The sequence below is a fragment of the Tamandua tetradactyla genome, chromosome 11, assembly GCF_023851605.1.
Source record: "Tamandua tetradactyla isolate mTamTet1 chromosome 11, mTamTet1.pri, whole genome shotgun sequence".
Taxonomy (NCBI): domain Eukaryota; kingdom Metazoa; phylum Chordata; class Mammalia; order Pilosa; family Myrmecophagidae; genus Tamandua; species Tamandua tetradactyla.
The window spans coordinates 55,707,869-55,734,141 of record NC_135337.1 but is presented as its reverse complement, the minus strand read 5'-3'; the positions used below and the strand labels follow the sequence as shown (position 1 = coordinate 55,734,141).

General features: G+C 33.9%; 1 protein-coding gene across 4 annotated transcripts in view; it reads left to right on the top strand.

Moving 5' to 3' along the window:
- SRSF11 (serine and arginine rich splicing factor 11) overlaps nt 1-25,587 on the top strand; it is a 42,536-nt gene extending 16,949 nt beyond the window's left edge. For 3 of the 4 annotated variants that reach the window (XM_077120634.1, XM_077120635.1, XM_077120636.1), the window contains exons 3-13: nt 5,730-5,863; nt 9,671-9,780; nt 11,477-11,569; nt 12,072-12,121; nt 13,406-13,533; nt 15,164-15,245; nt 18,612-18,743; nt 20,236-20,325; nt 23,509-23,604; nt 23,944-24,082; nt 24,188-25,587. In XM_077120634.1, the coding sequence (XP_076976749.1) occupies nt 5,730-5,863; nt 9,671-9,780; nt 11,477-11,569; nt 12,072-12,121; nt 13,406-13,533; nt 15,164-15,245; nt 18,612-18,743; nt 20,236-20,325; nt 23,509-23,604; nt 23,944-24,082; nt 24,188-24,385 (1,252 nt within the window). In that variant the 3' untranslated portion in view covers nt 24,386-25,587. The remainder of the gene's footprint in view (nt 1-5,729; nt 5,864-9,670; nt 9,781-11,476; nt 11,570-12,071; nt 12,122-13,405; nt 13,534-15,163; nt 15,246-18,611; nt 18,744-20,235; nt 20,326-23,508; nt 23,605-23,943; nt 24,083-24,187) is intronic. The other variant, XM_077120637.1, reaches the window with a different exon arrangement.
- Nucleotides 25,588-26,273: the final 686 nt, after the last annotated feature.

Genomic DNA, 26,273 nt, shown 5'->3' with positions numbered 1-26,273 from the left:
GTTAGAGTAGTACTTCATTGCTTTTGTTTATCTAATAATGATTTTTACTAGTTTGTCTCCATAACTAGTTTAAACAATATGGAAGTACTTTATTGACAGTTTTTGTAAGTGCACTACAGTTTTCAACAGTAGCTTGCTGAGGTTAATGTACTGTGGCCCTACCTATCAGAAAGGATTCATTGGTCTAAAAATCTTTACTCTCTTACATAGTTATTAGGATTCAGTGGTTCAGCTTGCATAAGATTTTGTTTGTTGTAAACACATTTGCCTTCAGTATGTTTTATTATACATGTTTGTGTGTGTGTGTGTTGTCAATAAAGTTTTCGTGTCTACCTGGAAGTCTTCCTAGATACCTGTATAACTTTCCTTTTGTGCAGATACCACCTTAATCAGAGAAGCCTTCTCTGACCACGCTAGAAAAATAAAGCACCCCTGCCCCTGTACACTGTTTTTATCTATAGTACTTGTCACCAACTGACATGTTAAGTTTAATTTCTCCCTGGTCATTGGCAAAACGTGGGGGGCATTTTTAAAATACTTATCTATGACTGAGACCTACCTTACACCTAATGAAACTAGCTTAAGTTCTGAATGCATATTCGAGGTGGGGGTAGGGGTGAAATCCCTTGGGTTAATGCTAAACATTTCATTGACAACCTGCTTAAAAGTCAAAAAGTTTCTCCCTTGGTTTTCTTATTGAATCCATCTATTTCTTCATTCTTTTAAGCCAAGATCTGCTAACCTGTAATTTCACCCAATGAGAAAAGTACTGTCTTCACAATAGATAATATATATAACCCCTTCTGTGGTATGGTAGTCCTACAGCTATTAGTTTCCCACATTTATTATTATTTTTTTTTTTTTTAGAAAACCATAGTTCTTTTTATCTTAGTTGTTCCTTAAATACATATTGGAAATTGAGCACAGTTTCAAGTGTCTATTTATACTCTAGGTACTTTCCTATTTTATCTTATCCAATCCTGATAAGCTAGAGGGGGAATGTATTTGATCCTGTTTTATAAATAAGTGAACTGAAGTTCACAGAGGCTCTTCTGTATGCCCAGGCAACACTTACCAATAAGTGTCAGGACTAGACTTTGAACCCCGAGGTTATGGCCCTCCTTTATCACTTGATCAGAGTTCTTTGATTTAACCTAGCAACTTGTGAGTGGTATCATGCTTGATACTTAGTACATATTCTTCAAATAGGTGGCTTTAATGAGATTTTATAGTAGAGATTATAACTTGAGTGTGTGTGTGTGTGTCAGGTCATGATTCCAATGAAGCATATGTCAAGTTATGCACTAACTGAAGGCCACAGTGACACTGGATAAATTAAAATTCATTAGTACATCCTCAATGACCAAGAATAGTTTCTTTAATGGGAACATAAGTATAAATAACTTATGCTAAAAGAGAGAACTCAGTTCCTTTAGAAAAGTTTTTAGTGGGTATAACATGTTATGTATTTCTTCAGAACTGAATGACAGAGGAAACATGGAGACAGGACTTGTGGAGTAAGCAGAGTCAAATTTTGGATCAGAAGTTATACACCTTCTGTTTATTTGTGTTTGGGAGATGCCCTTGTTATAAGCTCAGAATTCTCTATAGTCAGAAATGGTTTGCAAGTATTAAGGAAGAAATTGAAAAAATGATATCAATGGCCTAAAACCACTTGTGGATTATAAAGAATGGGGACCTTCCTATAAAGAAGATTCTGGGTCAGTAAATTTGAAATGGGCAGCATAAATCTTTGTTTGCTGTGCATCCCAGAAGATTCTAAAAGAGCTCTCAGGAAATTTTAAGAAAAATTTGGAACACTGCTGCCCAGAGCATCATCATGCAAGGATTACTGTTCCCTGTCTTACTCTTAAGTTCGTTTTCAACCTCCTAGCCTCATTTTAAAAAAATTTTTTTTAATTAGAGAAGTTGTGGATTAACAGAAATACCGTACATTAAATAGTGGGTTCCCATATACAAACTATTATTGACACCTTGCATTGGTGTAGTGATCCAGTGGTTACCATTGTTAATTAAGGGTTATCTGTGTTGTGCAGTTGTTAAGATTTTTTTTGTGATTTTTATTCTGGTAGCACATACGTACAAATTATATACAAATATATAATTAAATGCTGTTAATTGTGTTCACAGTATTGTGCTACCATCCATTACCAAAATGTTTCCATCATCCCAAACAGAATCTTTGTACATGTTAAACCTTAACTCCTTATTTCCTATCCCTCCCCATCCCCATCCCCTGGTAACCTATATTCTAGATTCTGACTCTGTTTCATATCTTTGAGATCATATAATATTTGTCCTTTGGAGTTTGGCTTATTTTACTCAACATGATATGTTCAAGGCTAATCCATGTCACGTATATCAGAACTAACTTCCTTTCTATGGCTGAAGAATATTGTGTGCATGAGCCACATTTTTTTTATCTATTCATTAGTGGACACTTGGGCTACTTCCTCTTTTTGCAATTGTGAATAATGTCATTATGAACATCAGTGTGTAAATATATCTGTTCATGTCTCTGCTTTCAATTCTTTGGGGTATATATTTAAAAGTGGAATTAATGGGTCATATGGAAATTTGATTTACCTTTCTGAGGAACCATCAAACTGTCTTCCACGGTGGCTGAACATTTTACATTCCCACCAACAGTGAATGCGTGTTCCTATTTCTCCACATCCTCTCCAACACTTACAATATTCTGGTTTTTAATAGTAGCCATTCTCGTGTCTTTGAAATATCTCATGGTTTTACTTTTCATTTCCCTAACGGCTAATGATGTTGAGTACCTTTTCATGTGCTTTCTGGCTGTTTGTATCTCTTATTTGAGAAAATGTTAATTCAGGTCTTTTGCCCATTTTTTAATTGGGTTGTCTTTTTTATTGTTGAGTTGTAGGAGTTTTTATGTATTCTGGATATTAAACCGTGTTGGATGTGTGCTTTCCAAATACTTTCTCCCATTGAGTAGATTGTCGTTTCACTTTCACGACAAAATCATTTGATGCACAAAAGTTTTTAATTTGAGTTTATAAATAGTCTCATTTATCTTTTTGCTTGTGCAAAGTCTTAAAGTCCTTAAAGTCTTAAGGAGACCATTGCCTAACACAGGGTCCTGAAGATACTTCCCTTCATTTTCTTTTAGGAGTTTGAAGAAAACTGGCTCTTATATTTAGGTCTTTGATCCATTTTTATTTATTTAAGTATTGTCTTTGGTGTGAAGTTGGGGCCTCCTTCATTGCTTTGCAAATGGAGGTACAATTTTTGAGCACCATTTGTTGAGGAGACTATTCTTATTCCAGTGAGTAGTCTTTGCCCCCTTGTCAAAAATCAGGTGGCCATATATATGTAAGGGTTAATTTTCAAACTCTTAGTTCAGTTTCATTGATTCTATTTCATTGGTCTGTATGTCTGTCCTTGTATCAGTACCATGCTGTTTTGATTATTCTGAATTTGTAATAAGTTTAAGATTGGGAAGTTTGAGTTCTCCAGCTTTATTTTTCTTTTTCAAGATGACTGACTTTGCAGAGCCCCTTGCCCTTCGATATAAGTTTGATGGTTGGCCTTTCCATTTTTGCACTGAAGGTTGTTGGAATTTTGATTGGGATTTGGTTGAATCTGTAAATTACTTTGAATAGAACATACCTCCCTTATAACCATTCTGGGTGCAACACTTAATTTAGGTGAGTAGTAGAGTGCTTCACATTTTTAAAAATAGTCAAATACTGCACTGTACCCTTTGAAGATAATTTAGCAGTAAACTTTTATGAGAGTGATATAGATTAAACTTGAATATATGGTCAGCTTCGATTTGAACCTTGGATTAGACTGTTCAGTAAGTCGTAGGGAAACTTACATTGAAAGTTCTAATGGGTTTGATTTTCCAAGCCATATATTGCCTCCTGTAGTCCCCAAATTATGGGGAAAAAAAGTTATTTTCAACAACAAATATATATTTCTGAAATACCTACTGCATCCAAGCTTAGATGTTAGAGCATTTTATATATATCTGAAGATGTCTCATTTGAAAAATTAACCAAGAGGCCTCATTCTAATGACATTAAGACATTCAAGCAGATATTTGCATGCCTGTGTTCATAGTAGTATTACTCAGAATTGCCAAAAGATGGAAGCAACCCCAGTATCCATCAACCAATGAATGGATAAATAAAATGTGGTTTATACAAAAGAACATTCATCCATAAAAAGGAACGAAGTTCTGATGCCTGAGACAACATAGGTGAAGCTTGAAAACATCCGGTGGAGTGAAATAGTTCAGACAGAAAAGAACATATATTGTATAACCTCACTGATAGGAAATCAGCAAACTCCTAAGAGTCAGAATCTAGAATATGGGTTACCAGGGCACAGGGTAGGGAATGGGGAGCCTAATGCTTAAATTATACAGAATTTCTCTTTGGGTTGGTAGTAAAGTTTTGGTAATGGATGGTGGTAACGGTAGCACAACATTTTGAATGCAGTTAACAGCACTGAATTACGTATTTGAATGGTTAAAAGAAGAAATTTTAGGTTATATATAATTGCTAGAATAAAAATCTTAAAACATTAGACTGTACAGTGCAGTGAACCCTATTGTAACTGATAAACTATAGTTAATAGTACAATTATAAAAATGTTCTTCCATGAACAAATATACCATAATGCGAGGTATTAATAATAGGGTGATCTGTGGGAACTCTATATTTTATGCATGATTTTTCTGTAAGCCTGCAACTTCTCTAATAAAAATGTAAGACTAGAAACATATATATGTAACTAGGAGATCAAGAAGAATTAATAGAAAAGTAGCCGTAACTTGTTCACCCCCTATCCCCCCACTCCCATCCCCATCAGTCACAGATCTTGATATAATTGTGGAGTGAAGAGCCAGATAGTTTTGGTGTGGTGTTGGATAGCAAGCCCTGCCTTTATTTGTTAGATGTTTCCAACATCTAACATGTTTAGTGGCAGAAATTTGTTCACCCTGTATTTAAAAATTACCTTCCTCCTTGGGTTTTCTATCTTATACTGCCAGAACGTATACCTTAGTACTTGTTGGTTGCCTTACCTAAGGAAGCGATTTGCTGAAAAAGTGCCTCTTTAGCTTATTAGAAATTTACATAGTAGTACTACTGGGGTGAGGTATTCCGATACGTGTGTGTGTTTTCTTTTCTTTTCCCTCTCTGAATGTGCTCTAAGCTTGAAATGCTTACAAAGCACATGAGTTCTTATTTGCTTATTTGTTGGGTAAGGAGGACAGCAGCTAAAACCAGTTCTAGTGTGCAAGTCAAGAAAACTCATTGATTATCAAATAGTGGATACCTTCCCCAAATAATCTTTGATCTCTGAAGTTGAAAACTTGATTTTTACTCTGAAAAGTTAGCTATAATGAAAAATTTTCTAACCCAAAACTAATATATGTTATGTACCAAGCCCTTTACTATGAGACTCTCATTTCAAACTGTTTTTAACCTAATACACTGTAAATTTTAACAGTTTGATTATAAGTTTATCTACAATTCAATTTGCTACATGAGTTCAGTGGACATTATATTATTTGAAATGTCATTTTCTTTTGAATTGATTAATTAAACTAATATATTTACACTTACGTGTTTTTAGCTGCCCACTTACTTTTGGAATGCCTGTGTTGGTGAATTATGTTTGTGTTATAATCATGCTTTTTCTCTTTTTTTTACTTGTTTATTTTTTAGTGACTCACCTTTGCCTGTCTCCTCCCGTGTCTGCTTTGTTAAGTTCCATGATCCAGACTCAGCAGTTGTGGCACAGCATCTGACAAACACTGTATTCGTTGACAGAGCTTTGATAGTCGTACCATATGCAGAAGGTTTGTACTTTAACTATCTCTATGGGCATCCTATGATGACCGTCTACCTCAGTGTAGTTAATGGAGTGAGTGTTAGTAGCATGTTAAGAATCTAAGCTATTAACATTACAAAACCCTTGTTATACTGTGGTCTGTAATTTTTCCTTGCGGCTATATATATATATATATATATATACATATTTTCATTCCAAAAAGTAGAAAACAGATCTGTTTTTATAGGACATTTAACTTTTGCTTTCTTTTAAAATACTTTTAAGTTCATTAAAGTTTAATTGTTCTTAATTATAATTCCCTATGATACGTCTACTTAGTTAATTTAATGTTGAGTTTTATGAAAAAACCCTGAAGGTGAATGGTTCACTCCATGCAGATCTTTACAGAAACCTTCAAATAAATGCATGACTGTTAACTTCTGTTTTTAACTGAATGACTAGGTTAGTTTTATTCCCTTAGTGCTTCCTTTCACTGATAAATTTTAAAATCCCACATTGAATTCCAGTATACCAAGGGTTGCAATGATTTTGGTTTTTGCAAACAGTTCAAGATTTCCTATAGCTTAGGTGCCAGATGGGCACTGGGTGTTTTGTTTTTATGCCAGATTTTCTTGTTCATTCCTGCTATATTTTCTAGAATATCTCTAAATAATAAATTCTTCTCTCTGTTATTTGTGTGTGTGATTTTTGTAGTGGAGAAGGCAAATGCAAAATCCTTCCAGATGACTGAAAAACAGTGGGTCCTCTGCAGCTACAGGGGATTCTAGACATTAACTAAAGGCCAGCAAGCCCTCAAGTCCCCCAAGTGTTTTCCTGGTGTAACCATTTGTTAACTACATTTTCTCTCTTTTTTTTTTTACATTTTAGGCTGTTAAAGTAATTTGACAGAAAAAAAATGAGCAGGTTATTTGGATCTAAAAAAGCCACTGTGATAAGAAAGCACTATTTTAATACCATTCTGTAAAATTTTCTAAGGCATATTTTATAATTAGTTTGTTCCCAATGTACTGTTACTTGATTTGCTTTTGGTAACTATCAATTTTAATCAAATAAAATCACTTACATATGATAGAATTACTGAATTTTTAGTTAATAAAGTAATGTGCTGACCAGGATTTAAATGCTTTCCCCTTTTATTAATGAACTGGTCAGTGGAAGTAGAATCCTGATACTGTTAATTTTAGTTGCTATCAAAGATCTTTGAGTACCAGTGTGAACATTTACACCATGCCTTATAAGAGTTGTTAAATGTCTTGTCCTTAAAACTCAGAAAATTGCCTCTGTGGTTTTCTAAAGAAATTAACTACGTTCATGGATTGGTTAAGGCATGCTCTGTAATAACAGTACATATGTCTCCATGATATCAAAGTGTTTGGGCCCAGTTTTAAGGTTTTAAAGAAAAGAAAAGTTTTGCATTTAAAAATTAAACAGTTTTTGATTCAGTGTGTTTTGGTTAAGTATTTTCTTTTATGTCAGTGTACCTGTTGTAGGAAAGACTTACACCAAGAGAAAATTTACCGAAATCAAATTCAGGATGAGTAAGATAGATGATAGGTCTTGGAACAATGGTCAAATCATGTGAGTAATGTGCAAAACATTTTAGTTAGCCTATAAATTTAAAGAGTTCTTAATACCTAATTATACGTCATAGTTTTCAATCCCTGAACATAATACAGTATATCATATGACTGGCTTTTGTAATTATTTTTATATCATGGTAGTTTTTATGGTTCAGATTTTTTGAAAGTAAAATATTTTAAAGTATGTATAGAATTACAGAAATATTTAATTCAGAAATCTGTATAGGGTGTACTTAATTTCTGATATGATATGCTGTATTAATGTTGTCTCCACTAAGTAATTTGATGTATTCAATCCGTTTTTCACCATTCACTCTGGTTTTAGCTCTTACTCTTTGGTGTTGGCTCTTGGTCAGTGTTTTAGAACAATAAACACAGTCTACGGTAAGGAATAGTCTTAATTGGTAAAACTGAGAGCTGGATTTGGAAGGAACTCGTAATAGTAATGAATTTGGGGTTTATTTAGGTTCCTTGGTTAATGTTTGTTTCTTTTGTCTGTTTCTTTTTCTTTCATTTCAACACATTCATGCAGTATTTCATGGTTCTATCAAAGCAGCAGTAAAAAAAATACTCTTGACGCATGAAAATTAACTGGTGAGGGGCCTCATTGCTATTTTTAAATTGTAGTTTTATTTTTAATTAGTCTTTTTTTAATCAGAGGATCAGATGCATGAATTTTTTTTAATGGATGCAGATCTTCTATCAGGTGTCTCACAATAAATTCAAGAGGATTTAGTTTGTCAGAAATGTTACAAATGCACTAATTTGAGTAAGATGTTGATACTTAATATATCCTCTTGAGACATAATTTTGCATGCAAAAATTGTCCCATAATCTCTGTAGGTTTGTTAATATGTAAGTTAATGCCCTATATCTAAATGATCTTCTCCCCCCCCCTCCATAACTCTCGGTATCTAAATTGATGACAGCTCTGACACAAGCAAGATAACAGTGCTGTGTAGTATACATTTGTTTTATTATCGGCACTTCTCAGTATAGGTGGAAGGAACCATTACCTTTATTTAACAGTGGTTTTTCTTTTTTGTTGTTGTGTTTTACAGTTCTTTTCCCTGGTTCAGCCTGAACTATATACCAGGCCCTGCTGAAAATACCACCCAACAGTTTTCTTCTGCAGCTTATCCAGTTTCTCTTAAGTGCCCTGTACATATTGTATGTTTTATGATGAGATGCAGTTTCTTAATATGTATTACAGAAATACTACTGGTATTTGCAAATATGTAGTTTAATTGTATTATTGAACTCTCATTTTGGGGGCTTGGGCACATTAACAGATTAATCCATCTGTATAGGGCTTTTGCTGTTGGATAGAATTTTAATTGTCTATATAAAATAATTGTGTTAGGACCCTTGATTTTTATCTGAATACACAGATTAGGTTTTAAAAGCAAGCAGACATACATGTCTTTTTGACTTTAGGAGTTTGGCTAAATTAGCTTTTGAACTGACACTATAGCAGCAGTTTTTGGTATGGTTAGCATGGCACATACTGGAACATAAAGCATTTTACTGTACAGGTAAGGAATGTGCCATGTTGTTTTACCTATTCTCTTTCTTTCTCACCCACTCCCACACACACATCCTGTGTGTGTATTCAGAGACCTTCAGAAACATTCATTTTCATGAGTCAGCAAAAGCCCTACACTTGATTCCAACAGAATATTTCCTTTACATACTTTTCTTCTCTTAATTTTTACAAAATTTGTATGGTAGGTGTAAAAAAAAAATCATAGTAACTGTACCATATTATTAACCCCTAAATCAAACTTTTTTTGTCTTGTGTATCTTGATTTTTCTGTGTGCTTTATAGTGAAGCAGCCGACACGAGTCGTTGTTCATAAAACAGCTTTTGAAAGTTGAGAGCACACCCCTGGAGAACCGACTGTGCTTGCTTACGTTTGGTTCATGACTTAAAAATCGAGTACAGGTGATGAAATCTTGGCAGTGTTAACAAAAAAGTAGTGTGTATTGTGCTATTTTTTTATTCTAGAAACTTAACCATTTGTAGAGAAAAAGGAAACATTTTCACACATTGAAGTTTCATTCTGACATAAAATTAATGATAAATAATCATAGAAATCAAGCTTTATATTTTAGCGAACATAAGTACTTTCAACAAACTCAGGTGGTGTATCAGGGAGACATTTTCTGGGTGTTTTTGTGTGTTTTCTCTCTCACAAGAGAATGTGTTCTAATGCAAGGATGTTTCTCTGCAGGAGTTATTCCTGATGAGACTAAGGCTTTGTCTCTGTTGGCACCAGCTAATGCAGTGGCAGGTCTTCTGCCTGGTGGTGGACTCCTGCCTACTCCTAATCCACTTACCCAGGTACTAGTTCTCTTAAAAGCTAGAAAGGAATGTGGAATTGTGCATGTATTTAAACCTGATTGACCATTTTAAGAACAATTGTAGTTCTTGTTCATAAACCATATATCACGTGTGCAATATCGTAAAAAGCTACATTGCTGTCATAGGTAGTAAAGAGAATCTCCTGAAAGTTTGCATTTTAAGAACTTTCTGAAAATCATAAATGATAATGTGAATTATGCCATTGGCTCTCAAAATAACCCCCATAAGTAACTGAAAAAGTTTCATGAGTCATTACATAATGTTAAAAATAATGTGTTCATTAGAACTAGGAAAGAAAATGAATCTTAATTCTTTAGTCAGTACCTTGTATACAGTCCTCATTTTATCTTTCTCAGAGCCTTTTTGATCTTTTGTAGTATCTGAATTGAATTTGAAAGGACTTGAAAATAGACTCTTGATGGAGATGTTTGACATGGGAAAGATGAAATTTCTACTGGCTAATGTTTCTAACTTGGATAATGCTGTAAGGAACACATCACTGTGGAACTAAAAGGCACTTTTAAATGTCATTTATTCTAACCACTCAGATTGTAACTGGTTAGTTGTTTCAGAAATAAGAATGAATGATGAGCCTCAACTAGAACTTTGTGACAGTTTTATTATATCCTCCTGTCTGTGGAAATAATTAGTAAACTGTAAGAGTGGAAGTAATTAGTAAACTGTAAGAGTGTAATTAATAGATGGAACATGAGTTTCTCAGGCCTTTTGCATATGACCTTGATAATCGTTAATCCCTGGTTTCTCACCTGTAAAATCCTAGTGATTTCTAGAGCCTTTTGAATGTATAAAGTTGTGTGATAATTATAAAATAATCTTATTTAGATAGCTATTGTATTTGCACAGGGTTTTTATCTATATTCAGTAACAGTTACAACACAAAGATTTTTGTACCATTTATTTGCTTAGATATTAATTGAAAATGGAAGCGTATTTAGTGAAGTACTTATAGAGAAAATCAAACTGTCTCTAAAGTGGTTAATCAGAATTCTATAGAGGAGACACCTCCACATAGTAATTTGAACAGGAAAAGTTTAATATCAAGAATTATTAACTAATAACTGGAGAACTCACTACTTGGGGAACGCTAAAGAACAAATAGCAGACTAAGGAAGCTACCGTTACCTATCAGGCTGAGAATGAACACAAAGATGAAATACATTTAGGTGAAGGGGCTCCTTTTTCCATCAAGGCTAAGATTCAGTCCTCCTTCCAAAGGGTGGATGGTAGAAAAGTTCTCTGGGGTCCACACGGTACCTGCTGAGAAGTTTGCCCATGGGAATGTCACTTGATACTCACTGAGAAAGGAAGGCCACTAGGTGTCCCACCTAGCACTGTAGGGAACAAGCAGAAAAGGATCACAGGAACCAGAAAGAGAACCTCAGTCAGTGTCATTCCAGCACATTTCACAGACAAAGCTTAGCATCAAGACAGTAGTCAAGGGAGACAAATTTTTGTTGGAGCACAACCATGCCCATTCATTTACGTATTATCTATGGCTACTTTTGCACTACAATGACAGACTTGTACGGCGTGTCAGAGACTACATGCTCTGCAAATTATTTACGTTCTGGCCCATTATAGGAAAAAATTGCTGACCTCTGGTATAAGAGGAACATCAGAGAAGTTTTAAACTACAAAATTTGAAATTTCACAGATTGGCGCTGTTCCACTGGCTGCATTGGGAGCTCCTACCCTTGATCCTGCCCTTGCTGCACTCGGGCTTCCTGGTGCAAACTTGAATTCTCAGGTATGCCTTATTACCTTTCAACTTTGAGCTCATTTTTATAATGAATATGTTTAATTAAGTACTGGTTTGTGTTTCAAGAGCAGGAGTTAACTGAATACTGTATTGCAGTAATAGCTTTTTGTTATGTAAATCTGTTAAAGTTTTAAAAGGTTACTCATTTAATTGGTCCCTTGTTTACTAAAGTATTTCTCATTTTATATATATAGTTCACAGTAATTTAAACTGTTCAACCTCATAATCTTCAGTTTTAACTTATACAGCTGCTCTATGTTGTTTTATATTAGTGTAACCACTAATGTCACCTCTTTTTACCTTTTTGAAGTAGGAAAAAAGGTAATTTAATATAACATGTCTTGTATTATTTCTGTTGGACACCATTGTACCAGAGTATATTGATTTTTATAGGTTTGGCAGACTGTCTCAGGATATTTAACCATAAAGAGAAAATAAAACAGCAGTCATTTGTTTATATATACCCACTCGTATATTTTTGTTTTTGCAGTCTCTTGCCGCAGATCAGTTGCTGAAGCTTATGAGTACTGTTGATCCCAAGTAAGTGTTTTTCTTTGTTTCCATTGGTGTTATGAATACGGTGTGTTAATATCTAGAGAGCAACTTTTTTAAATAGATAAAATGAGTATTATCTTCTCTCAAGGCATGCAGTATTCCCTTTTCTAGAAACAAGGAGACAATAGCTAGAAATAAGCCAGTCTGTAAAGGGTTATGTTAGTGTAATTAGGGTTTTCATGAAAATTGTAAATGTCTTATACCAAGATGATAAGAGATACATGCTATTTTTAGTTTATTCAGTCAAAAGTACATGTTGAGTACCTATGCATCTTCTGCCTTTATAGCATTGATTCTAGTTGAGGATATTAATAATAAGCATTTAAATACAGTAAAACATGTATATTCAACTAGAAAAGTACATCAGTTTATAGGAACAAAAGGGGGACGACTTTAGTTTGAGGATCAGAGGGTGAGCCCTGGAGGACGAGTAAGAGTTGACCAGTTAGAGATGAAGGAAGCACTATCCCAAAACAAGGGAGTAATATATACCACATAATGAGAGCTAACATCATCTTTTAGGTGTGTTGATACATGCTCTTCATGCTGTAACTAATATTGTTTGCCTCTTGATAAATAAAAATTAATTTGTAATTAAATAAAGACCAAACTTGTACCCACCCCAGCTTATTGAATATCACCAGTACAGTTTAATCTCCCTGTGTACCCATTCATGCTCTCCCCACAAATAACCACTATCCTAAATATGTTGTCTATCATTCCTGTGGACTTCTTATAATTGTACCTCATTAGTTTATATATAAACCCTTAAGGAGCATATCTTCTGAAGAAGCCTTCCCAGTCATGAATTTCATATTCATGGACCTTGATGGACCAAAGGCTTCTTCCTTATTGTCTTTTCTGATCTGCAAAGTAAAAAGTAATGCTCTTACCCAACAAAATCATGATTTTGTAAGCATTTCCTAAAATCTTATGAAGGAAAATTCCATTAAAGATTTTCATCATAAGCATATTCTCTCGTACCAACATTTCTCAATGTCTTTTGCTTATAGAAATTTATGGATATGTAGCAACATTTTAAAAATTTCTTATTCCAGTTAAGATATCTCCAAACCTGGAAAAGGCATGTGCCCATTGAAAATATTCCAAAAGGGACTGCTTCCAAAATTATTATGAAACTCTTCCCCTTTTTTCCAAGAGCATCTTGTTAGAATCGTGTTAAATAAAACATAGTTGTATTATCTATTTATTTAAAATTCTGACTGCGCTAAAAAATATTTTAGATTTCAATTCTTGATTCTGTTTCAGGTTGAATCATGTAGCTGCTGGTCTTGTTTCACCGAGTCTGAAATCAGATACCTCTAGTAAAGAAATAGAGGAAGCCATGAAAAGAGTACGAGAAGCACAGTCCCTAATTTCTGCTGCTATAGAACCAGGTAAAATATATTTATGCAGTCATGTTGAATTTTAAACTATAATATGATTCTTGGCAGAAAGCTATTATAGCATAAGTGTAGAAATAATTTTCCAAATTCTCATAAATAAAAGATGTTAGTGCAGTGATTCTCAACAAAGAATTACACACTTGGAAATGTGTGAAAACGTTTCTGTCATCATACTGGTACCAACTACATCTCTGAGTAGAGGTCAGATATTTCTAAATACCCTACAGTTTACAGGAGAACCCTCTATAATAATGACTGACCCAGCCGAAGAAGTCAGTAGTACTGACAGTTATCTAACACTGGTGTGATATTTTGGTGTTTTTAATTGTTCTTTTTGCCTGGGTTGATACAGTCAAATTGATTTTTCCTTTTGTTTGACCAAAAAAATCTAGTGACGATGCCTCTGTTTTATGCCATTTGTATTTAATGAATAAAATTTTAAGTAACTTGCCCAAAGTCACATACCTAGTAAGTGGTAGGAGCTTTAGATACATAACTAGATGTGTGTGATTCCAAAGCCAGAACACCTTGCTGCCACTATTGCTCTTTTCATTGAAAACAGTTTACTGGAATGACTGAAAGTAGTTTCTTTATAAATTTTTTTCCAAGATTTTTGTTAATTTAGTGTTGATAATATTCACAGTAAGTTGAAAATTATTGATGAAATTATGTAAATGTCTAAGATAGAAGAACTCAGTCTCACCTTGATGATAGCCCATCTGAGAACAGTGGCTTTGTTCTTAGGTCTTCTGTGTGCTGTTTAAAATCTAGGAAATAATGTAAGAACTCAGTTCTAGATTTGGCTCCTACACTTAATTAAAAATTTATGGGGAAGAGGAGGGAGAGGCAGATATGAGGAAGAAAGCTGATACACTAAAAACCAACTCAGTCATAGAAATAGAGTATATACAATGAGTGACTCCTGACTTTTGGAATTAGGTGCCACTTATTAAGCCTGTCTTTAACTAGTGAGATATAAGTATACATGAATGTATTTACCAGAGGAGCACAGAAATGCACGTAAGGAGCATTTTGTAGGAACAACCATTTAAAATATTTTATCTTTTCATTTGTTCATAAACTTTTGTTGAGTAGATTTATTTTTTAGTTAACTGCTGTTTGGAAAAATGTTAGAAATCATTAATAGTTTGAATCTGACTGAATTGTAGCAGTATTTGGTAATGTAGCACCTAGGAAAAGAAAAACAGATCTCTTATTTAGAACCCTCTAAAAAATAAATCAGAAAAAGTAGAATTGGAAAGATACTCCTTTTCATAGATTGCTTTATTGATAGTACTTCATAGCTTCCACAGTGTGTCAGGTGAAATAGTCAAACTAATGTTTAGCTGAGAATCAGGAGTGTTATTTGGAGCTACCAACAGCCTGGATGATTCATATAACTTCAGTAAGCTTCAGTATTGTGGTTGTAAAATGATCACTAATGACGTTCAGCCATATATATATATATATATACACACACATATATATGTAGGTAGTTTATATATATGTAAACTAAAAATCAAGATAAAAAGGAAATTAGTAAAATAAAAACTCCTGAATCTGCATTTTTTCTGTTTACTTGATGATTTCTAAATGCATATTACTCTTTTTTTGAATCCAGATAAGAAGGAAGAAAAACGAAGACATTCAAGGTCAAGATCACGGTCTAGAAGGAGGAGAACTCCTTCATCTTCTAGACACAGGTTAAATTACTTTTATAGACAAGTTGTACCTTAGATCATTTCTATGTATCGCATCCTTTTTTAATTAGTTTGTTCTCTTCCCAGTTGACAACGCTTTATAAATTTGTAAGGTTTTATCAAGGCCAGTAGTTCTCATACATGTTGGTCGTATACCACCTATGCTCAAGGAAAAAAAAAATCCAGTTGTCTTTGTTTATGTGGGTTGTATCTATCAATGTTGACCCTGTTAACACTTCACATGGTGCTATGCTTTGTTTAGTGTAAGTAAAAACTCTGACTTCATGCAAGTATGCAGATAGAAGAGAAAAGTGAGTTAGATTACCTTTTCAGATAAATAGTATTCATTGGTAAAGTGCCAGACCTTGACAAGTGATAGTTACATTTGATAATATCATCACAGAACTCATCAGAAAACTGTCAGATGACCATAGATTTGAGTATTCCAAAATATGATTTTCTCTTGAAAGCTTAGATTGCATCGTTAGCAATAAATCCAGTTGTTTGCTCTGAAGCAATAGGATTATTGCTTCGTTCATTTTTCGGTAAGATGTCTGCCGAGTACCCGAGACGGAATAACTATTGGTTGGTCATTCTTTCATCTAATACCAATGTTTATGATACAGGGAGCTAGTTCATCCTGTAACAAGTGTCTTCCTGATCTCACCATCTTATATCAGTAAGCATTAGAAGGGATTTATGCATACCTATTAATTCATCATGTAAACTATTATAAAATGTATTCAAGAGGTAAGATTTAATAAAATTAGTAATTTTTCTATTTAGTGAAAATGGCTCTCCCTCCACCCCTCTTTCACGCAAGTACATAAAGCAGGTTTCCAGGAAAGAATAAAGTGACTACTGGGGCAATTTAGTTACCACTATCTTGAGTTGTGCTAAGGAGTCATTGCATTTGTACCATTAGTACAGATGTAAACAGTGAAAGAGGCCAGTGTCTTTTTAATTTGAAAATAATTTTGACCTTATGGACCTGATTGGATCCCCAGAGTTTTACAAACCACAATTCAGGAATGATTGTTCTAGGATATTTGTCTCTAAGTAATTTAGCCATTCTGCATTTAACTTAATTTGTAAACTCTGTCTTGATTGCCCTAAATGCACTTTCATTCTAGTCAGAGCTCTGAAAAGATTAGCTTTCAACCCTATAATGTATCTGCTGGAGTCGGTGATATCTGTCAGTTAAATCTGTCAGTTTCAGCTTCACCTTACATATCATATCCCTTCTACTTTTTTGGCTTATACCTCATTTGCCCTACCAGTCTTAAACTCTGGGTCCATTTCTTTTGGGACTTAGTTCAAGCAGTTGTCTACCTTCTCTTATTATCTCCTGTCACTCCTAAGTTTTCTTTCACCAAAGATTACTTAAACAAAATCATTTCTCATTTATTACCAGGATTCAAGAAAGAGTAGTATATATTTGAATCCTAGACTTTCTCTTGTCTCTATTACCCCATCCCTGAACACAAACACACACATCATATCTGTATATCTAAGTCACATTTGTTCTGTCTCAGAGTTGGCCCTTCCTTTTTACTTCTGTTTTCTTATCTGTAATTCAAGCTGTTTTTTTTTAGACTAATAGAGTTGTCCAATCTGGTATGTCTGTTTCATTCCCTCTCACCTATACCTTCCTTCAACTCATATGATTCTTAGATGAAAACCTAAGTCTGAATCATGTCACAGTTTTACAAAAAAACCTCCAGTAGTTCACTGTTGCTTTAAAGAATAAATAAAACATTAAAATGGCATTCATGGTTCTTTAACATTTAGTTTAGTTTACCTTTCCACATATGTCATTTGCATTCTAAAACAGTCCGAATTTTTTAGTAGTACTTACCTGACCGTATTTTATTTATGCTTCCATGTTTTTATTCATGCTCCTTAAGGTACGAATCAAATTTTATTCTTACCAAGATGAGCTCCTCGTGGAGCTTACAGAAAGGGAGTTAAGCATTAAATGAAAGTTTCACAGGACACGGAGATGTTATTGAGAGGGATCATTCAGTAAATAGTTTTGAATCTAGCCAAAAATAAGAAACGAAGTAGAAGTTTGAATTTGATAAGAAGCTCTTGATAGGTTTTGAGGTAACCGTTAGAGAACGATGGCTACAGAAGTTATATTAGAACAAATCAGTAAGAGGAAATAAGGTAGTCAACAGTTGTTTTATGCCTACATTGAAGCACTGAGCTGAACTCTGTAAATTTCACTTAATCTTCAACTTCTGTGAGGTAGTGCTGTTATCTTTGCTGAGGTGATGGACTCAAAGAGGTTAAATAATGCTCTTTAAATTGCCTGGCTTATAAACCAGACCACCAAGATTTGAACACAGGTTGTTTTCTAAAACATCCATTCTCTGGCTCCTTCACAAAGTGAAGGCAGCAGGTTTAGACTATACTATAGATTTTCCATAGAAAGAAGAATTTTTTTTGGTCACTTCTGGTCACTAGATGTTAAGTGATCAGTATCTACATAATTGAAAATTATTTTTAATTATCCTTAAAATGACAAATGTTATAAGACAGGAAGGAAAATCAATATCAAAAGATTAATTTTGCTTCTTAAGTTCTGGAAGAGAAAGGATAGGATGGGGAGAAATCTAGAGAGAAATATATGAAAAGAAAGAGATCGTCATGCAGAGACTGGCATTTTGAGGTGAAAATAAGAGGAAACAAGGCAGTTTGTTCTGAGTGGTATATTTGTAAAACGTTAGGCCTGCTTTGTTGGTTGGACTCCTCTTAAGTTTTGAATTAAGAGAATTCTGAGAACAACAACTAGATAAAAGTAGAAAATAACACACTAAGTTGTTAAAACATAGACTCAAGACCCGGTCTGCCTGGGTTTGAATCCAGCTCTGCCACTTACTAACTAGCACTGTGACCTCTGGCAAACAATTGAATCTCCGCCTTTGGATAAATGATCTAGTATTTGTAAAGCATGTAGTAAGCATATGTATTTGATGACTGATAAGTGAAGTTTTACCAGCAATAGTAAGGAATCAAATAAGAAATACATGCTAAGTGCTATTATATAGTTATAAAAATGATGCAAATGAATCAAATATTTATAATTTCCTTTTTTTTAAGTAATATTTTTAACTTAGGAATTGTAGGTAGAGTGAGTGGACATAGAAGGACTGGTTTGACAAATTAAGCAAAAGATTTAAAATGAGGGATTCTAGGTTTTTAAAAGGAATTGCTAATTTCCTTTTAAAATTTCTAATTTCTAGTATCAGAGATATTTGCTATATGATCTCACTAAATAATTGCAACAACTAGCAGAAAATTGTCCCTACTTACTGATGGTTAGCCCATGTGTTTGAATCTTTTTTCTTCTGTTTACATCCTTAGACGATCAAGAAGCAGATCGAGAAGAAGATCTCATTCTAAGTCAAGGAGTAGGCGACGATCCAAAAGTCCTAGAAGGAGAAGATCTCATTCCAGAGAAAGAGGTAGAAGGTCTAGAAGCACATCAAAAACCAGGTAACTTTGGGTGAGGAGACAGATTTTTCAAGTCGCAAATACTTTGCTACTTAAAAATAAAAGAGGTAGAGGGGTGTTTGCATCTGTTTTAACTCAATATATGTAAATAGGTGCTCAAGTAGTTTTACTCTTGGTGACAGTTCCGCCTTTAGTTACTGTGTTTTGCAGAGGGAATCATCCATTAATCCAGTTGGTCAGACAAACGAAATTACTTAATGGAACATGCTGTCATACATAGAGGAAATAGGCATTCCTTCCCTCAAGGGGCTTTCTCTATACCAGGGGAGAAATCAGTGTAATTACAGTGAACTCTTGCCACCTGCTAATATTGGAAGCGGCTTAACTGAGAAGTGACTCTTGAATATTAAACTCTGAATTGATTGGACTGATTGGGGGTGTGATTTTAGGCAGAGAATGCTGTTTTACAAAGTTAGCATGAATTCCTGAAATAGCAAATATTTTGGTATAAAGATGACCAGAAAATTAAGATCAGAAAAATTAATAAATCGTTCTCTGAAGGCTTTGTCATTCATACTAAGGATTTTGCACTCAGTCCAGGAGGCAACAGAAAGAGGTTGAAAAGGAGTAAGGAGGTAATACTTTCAGATTTGTATTTTGAAAGATTTCTGAAATTTGGTACAAGATCAATTACTCTTGCAGTAATGTAGAAATGATATGATAAAACTTGAATGAAGGAAAAATGATAACTGATGAAGCAGGTTGACTAGAGAAGGAAAGGAATGGACTGGAGAACATAGGATGGAGGGATTACTTTAGAACAACAAAAAAGATAATCTGATCTTTTAAATTATAGAGTAGTTGAGGATAATAATTATGTATATGAGTTTATGGGTGTAAGGGACTTCTCATTCAACAGCTGTATGTATATTGATTATCTGCCTTTTGCCCAGGGTCTTAGGTAGAATGGTGATCTTGGGAAAAAAAATGCTCTGGGGAATAAAATGTTACAGGCATCTGTAAACTTAACTTTAAAGTCTAAGCAAGATATGGTTGTAATATTCATAAATCACTTATGAGGTATATTTCCAGTAGCACTGAATAACCCAGAATGTGTAATAGCAGAAAAAGGTTGAAAGTTGGCATTTTCCATGATTAGGAACCTGTGCTTTGGAAGGATAATGAGGAGGTTGATATTGATGAGTGGCTAGGAAATGGCATGGTGTGTTTTGACCTGATAGTAGAGGACAGAGCCATGTGAGTTTGGAGAATCTGGTAATGAACTGAATGAAAAAGAGAAAGTGATGAAGAACCTAGTGACAGTTATTAAGCCTATTGGACTCTACCCCTAGCATACTGGAGAAACTGGCCAACATTGTAATTCCTTTCTCATCACACTTTGCTCTGCTGGGGAGAGGTTACATGTGGAATATTTTGAAGAATGGGACTAGATCTGATTATATGTTTTTGCTGTGCAGTGCTGTACAAGTTTACATGAGCTAAGTTTTAATGCATTCATAAATTTTGTTATTAGAGACAAAAAGAAAGAAGAGAAAGAAAAGAAACGTTCCAAAACACCACCAAAAAGTTATAGCACTGCCAGACGTTCTAGAAGTGCAAGCAGGTAAGGTGTCATAATAACTTCTCTGCATTTTTTTTTAAACTTTGTTTGCAAGAATATCATTTGCTTGTGAACCTTCTGAAGCATTTTCCAAAGTAGTATTCCTTCAGTGTTGAAAGAAGTTAGGCATTACCATTATATTGATTTTGTTTGGTTTAAGCAATTTGTGAAGAATAACCTGAGGTTCATCTTTCTTTTTATTTAATATTTTCTGATATAAAGGATACTTGAAGAATATTTTGTAGGATAGAGAATGCTTGAAGCATCATGGACTGTCAGGTTTTATGTGTGCATTTGTGTGTGTGCGCATACACGCATGTTTGTATGTTGCAAATCCTGTTTTTTTCTGTCCTAACAATTTTAGTGGCTAAAGCATACTGAGCTGTTGAATTAAACTGATTAATATCCATATGCTAATTTCTCAGGAGTTTTTGTTTCCCATATATAGTGGAACATTGTTATATTCATGAAAAACAATGTAAGTTTTGATTTTTCATCTTTTTAGATTAGTAATTCTACCTTTAAACTGCCTAGCGAAGTTCAGTATTGTAAAATGTACTCTGTAGCAAATGCATTTTCATACGGTATTGATAAGGTTAACTATACTTAATTCATCTATACTTGTTTTTCTCCAGCGTTTGTTTTATTAATGTAGCCTTGTTTAAATTCACTTAGGAAGCTTAGTAATAGACAAAAATTAGCTCAAAATTTAGAAAGACCTACATAAAATTCTTTAAAGAAGAGGATTAAGTTTTTGTGACCTTGGATTTGGCAGTATGTTCCTAAATATGACAGAATCACAAGCAACAAAAGAAAAACTCTGTCAATTGGACTTCATCAAAATTAAAAACTTGTGGTTCAAAGGATGCTGTCAAGAAAATGAGAAGACAAACTGTGGTAGAAAATGTTTGAAATCATGTATCTAATAGTGGAGTTGTATCTAGAATATATAAAGAATTCTTAACAATGCTGTAATAAAAAAGACAACCCTATTAAAAAGTGGGCAAGGATCTAAGACATTTTTCCAAAGAAGATATACAAATGGCCAATAAACACGTGAAAAGGATGCTTAGAATCATTAATTATCAGGGAAATGTAAATCAAAACTACAGTGAGATAACAAATTCATACCCAGTAGGATGGTTATAATCAAAAAGTGTTTGTGAGGATGTGAAGAAATTGGAACTTGGTGAGTTTTTAAATGGTGCTGCTGCTTTGGACAACAATCCGGCTCTTCCTCAAAAAGTTAAACATAGAGCTACTAACCCCAAAATTCCACTTTGAGTGATAGGTCCAAAAGAATTGAAAATATGTTCATTCAAATACTTGGACACAGATGTTCATAGCAACCTTATTCCTAATAGCCAAAAAGTCAGAACAACCCAGATGATATTGGTCTGCTAATAATTGGTAAACAAATTGCTATATGGATCCATACAGTGCAATATGGTATAAAGGAATGAAGGATTGATGTCTGTTAAAACATGAAAGAACCTTAAAAATACTATGCTATTTATTGGGCAGGCCACAGTGGCTCAGTGGCAGAGTTCTCACTTTCTATGCCAGAGGACCTGGGTTCAACTCTCAGTGCCTGCCCATGTTAAAAAAAAAGACCATGCTATTGAAAGAAGGCAGTCATTTGATCATTTAGGATTTCCTTTTTATGAAATGTCCAGAATACACAAATATATAGAAATAGAAAGTAGATTAGTGTTTCTCTATGACTGGGAAAAGATGAGAAGATTAGCTGGTGGATAGATGGGATTTGGGGGTTTCTTTTTGGTTCATCACCCCAAAAAGAAATCCTAAATTTATTGTTATGATGGTTACTCAACTCTGAGAATATACTAAAACCATCAAATTGTGCATTTCAGATGGATGAATTATGTAGTATGTGAGCTATATTTCAATAAAGCTGTTAGCAAAAAAAAAAAAATGCCAGGAGAAATGTTTAAATGTGTAAGTTTTAAGTATAGAAAAATAAAGTGAAGCCAGATATAAATACTGATGTAACTGCCAAACCAGGTTGAGGAATAGGTGGCAAAAGGGCATGAAGTTGGAAAGTACAAAATTCATTTTCTTGCCTTAAAAGCTAGAGGTGCTTTCATGCCTGTTGCTTTAACTGTACATATTTCTGAGCACCTTAGCCTGCAAAATTATTGGATTATTCTATCTCAGTGCATCTTATATGAACTTTTATCAAATACCTACTATATGTTTATAGTAATGCTACAACCACTGAAAGGACACAGAAGAATTACTCTGTAACAGTAGCAAAAAGTATAAGGTACACAGTCCTAGCAAACTTAAATATTTGATGATTGAATGTTAAGTTGTTTGATGTTTCCAGGACCGGGGGCTGTTGTGATAGAAAAAAATACAGAAAACTTTATATGAAAATTAGACTACCGAAGATGGAGGGTTTTAGTTATAATAACTAAAACAGCTCTTTGCTGTCCTTCGTATATCGTGTATTCCAGCTAAACAAGATAAAATGGGACTTTTCATTTTCAAAATAATGTTTAAGTATCCCCCGTGGAGTTTATACCTTTGTTTGTACCTAAATCCTATAACAGTCCTCTTCTAAATCTTACAAGGAATTTTGCAAATAGTGGCAAGAATAGAATACCAAAAAAGTAAAATTAGAAAGTACCATTTAGGTTCCTGGTGTCTGCCCAGGCCAATAAAAAAACAAAACTACCATTTAAAGAGGGTGGAAGACTGTATGCCCTGAAAATAACTAATTACTCAAAGCAGGTTGGTGGGAAGTTTTGACTGGAGTATAGGGAAATCAGTTTGATTTTGTACTTTACCGCTATCTCTAGTCCTCTGAATTTCACTTAATGATTAAATGCTGCTTTTTGGGATATTTTATTAGCAAATGTCTTCTGTAATTTATGTGCTCTCAAGTTTAATATTTCTAATGTCTTGATGTCATAATGTCTTTAGGAAGAATTGCTATAAATTTTTTTTTCAGGGGCAATAAAAGACATTAGGTGATTTGCAGTTGTTTATTTTTCATTTGATTATTCAACCCAAAACAGTATATATTAAAAATGGGCCTTTTCATTATCAGAATCATGTTTAGGTGTCCCAAGTGGAGTTCCTTTATCACACTACGTTGTATCTGCATTTTTATATATAAGAATGTATATTAAAGCCTCATTTGCTCATTCATGATTCTAGAGAGAGACGACGACGAAGAAGCAGGAGTGGAACAAGATCTCCTAAAAAGCCCAGGTCTCCTAAAAGAAAATTGTCTCGCTCACCATCCCCTAGGAGGTAAGAAAGTTAAACCATTCAGATCCGTTCTGTTTTTCAGAATTTGTCAGTTTTTATTTTTAAAACTATCCTGTAATTTTTCAACCTTTTCAGGAATTAAAGTACTTAAGAATGTACGGATATATTCCCTTCATGATTCAAGATAGGGCATTTTAAAGTCGTAGCAAAATTATGTTTTTGTTATACAAACACAGCCTGTCCAGTGTTTTGAAATTGGGTCTTTGCTGTCCTTCTCATATCATGTGCCACTCCAGCTAAACAAGGTTAAAATTTAATGCAACATTACCTAGGAAGATTCCTTTAAAGCATCTTTTTTAGCACATGTAACTGTCGTCCTAGACATAAAAAAGAGAAGAAGAAAGATAAGGACAAAGAAAGAAGCAGAGATGAAAGAGAACGATCAACAAGTAAAAAGAAGAAGAGTAAAGATAAGGAAAAAGATCGGGAAAGAAAATCAGAGAGTGATAAAGATGTAAAAGTATGTTTACAAACTAATTTGTTTTGGTATTTTTGGTGGTGTTGGTAGTTTTAAGAAGTGATTTTTCTTTGAAGAAGTTTACTTTTATTATTTTCCTTGGCAAAGCAGGTTACACGGGATTATGATGAAGAAGAACAGGGGTACGACAGCGAAAAGGATAAAAAGGAGGAGAAGAAACCAACAGAAGCAAGTTCCCCTAAAACAAAGGAATGTTCTGTGGAAAAGGGAACTGGTGATTCACTAAGAGAATCCAAAGTGAATGGGGATGATCATCACGAAGAAGACATGGATATGAGTGACTGAATATTGCCTCTACAAGGAATCCAACTGTATACATGCATCAGTGTCATTCCTTTGTGTGATTTCTTAATGCTGTATTTGTTCATCTCAAACCTAGATGTATACAGCTCTGAGTTATAAATGGTTATAAAACTCCTGATATTGATATTATTTACATCAAAAACTTTTAGGAAATGGTACATGGGTAATCAGTTCTTGTCATGGTGAAATCTGATTGAGTAACCAAGCAGTTTTACTATCCTGGTGCTGCTGATAACAAAAATGAAAAGCTGCATGCATCTACAGCAGGCATGGATTGTTTATGTTGTATGATCTCCTTTATTAAGTAAGTTCACTTATAGTATTTCTAGAATTTGATTCATTGCCGTAATAGAGCCATGTAGGGAATGCACTGATTGCATGTTAATTGTGGCAGGAATATCCTAAATGTCATTAAATCCTCCAACATGATGGATCTACTTATGGTCTTGTTTGTTGACATGACAAATTAACATTCTTATAGTTACATCTGGAAATGAACATTTGAAAATAGATAATCCTTTAAGCCTTGTGGCTGAATTTTTGTGGTTTTTGTTTAACTTGGAAAGGTTATATATGCACTAACCTTATTTTGACAGCTAATTAGGCTTTAATTACAGAAACAGAAGATTCCAAATAAAACTGTCCTTGGCAGTGAGTGAAGAGCAGCATATTTTGAAATAGAGTTGTATACTTTTTCCATAAGGTGTTTGGGAGGTTTTTTGTTTTGTTTTGTTTTTCCCTGAAATAATTTATTCCACAACATCAGTGAGAGCTATCTGCCTATCCTGAGACCTATCTCTGAAAGAAAGTTATATTTTGTCCTGACTTTCAATTTTCCACTCTTTTCATGTTACAGGCTCAATGTTGGTAAAAGGGGGTAGTGCATTTTAAATTGACCTTCATATACTTTTAAAATAAGACAGATCTACTTGATAATGTACTTTTTATTTGATCTCAAGTTGTATAAAACAATAAATTTGTGTTACTGTTACTGCAATAGTAATCTTATGCACTCAGTGATTTCATGTTATATGCAAAGTAGTTAGGTAACTTTTCTTAGTTACAGAAGTTTCAAACTTCACTTTTGTGCAGTAAAAACAAAAGTAGGCTACAGTCTGTGCCATGTTGATGTACAGTTTCTGAATTTGTTTTACAAGACTTTGATAATAAAACCCTTAAACTTATGTTCATGTTCCTGTAAAACTGTACTTGTATTTATTTACACTAATGAATGTATGACATTTACCTCATTCATTTCACAAATTATTTCCCCTTTTATCCACACTTAAATATGGTAATAGGATGAAATCCATCGTTGCCATACTTAGTTCCCATCAAAATTGGTTTCTATCTAAAACAGTTTTCTCTAAGTTAAATAATTTTATTTCTCATTTGTGGGTATAGGAATAGCGTTGGGAAAAAACAATGAGCTTTAGGATAAACAAATGACCCTCACTGTATCTAGTACATTTCATTACCAATGAAATATAAATATTTGCCTTTTCTGGTATAGTACTGAAGCTGTCAATAGTATGTATCTACTGTACAATACTAAATAGTATATTCATTTATGAAATGAGTAGTGTTTTAGGTGGCTGGGATTCAAAGAAAATGGAACTTGCATCATTTAACCAAGTATAAATTTTTTAACTGTCATTTAAAAATGAAAATGCCATATAGAAAAGCATTGTTTTTATGGTTTTTAGTAAGCAGTTTTTAAAAAATTTTGTCAAAAGGAATTTTGTCTATATAGTGTAAGCAATTCTAGTAAGGTCTTAATTGGTACATTTTAAAAAACAAAATGACATTTGTTTAAGCTTAAAACTTTAGTAAATACAAGTATAACCATGTGACATTGCCATTCTTGTAA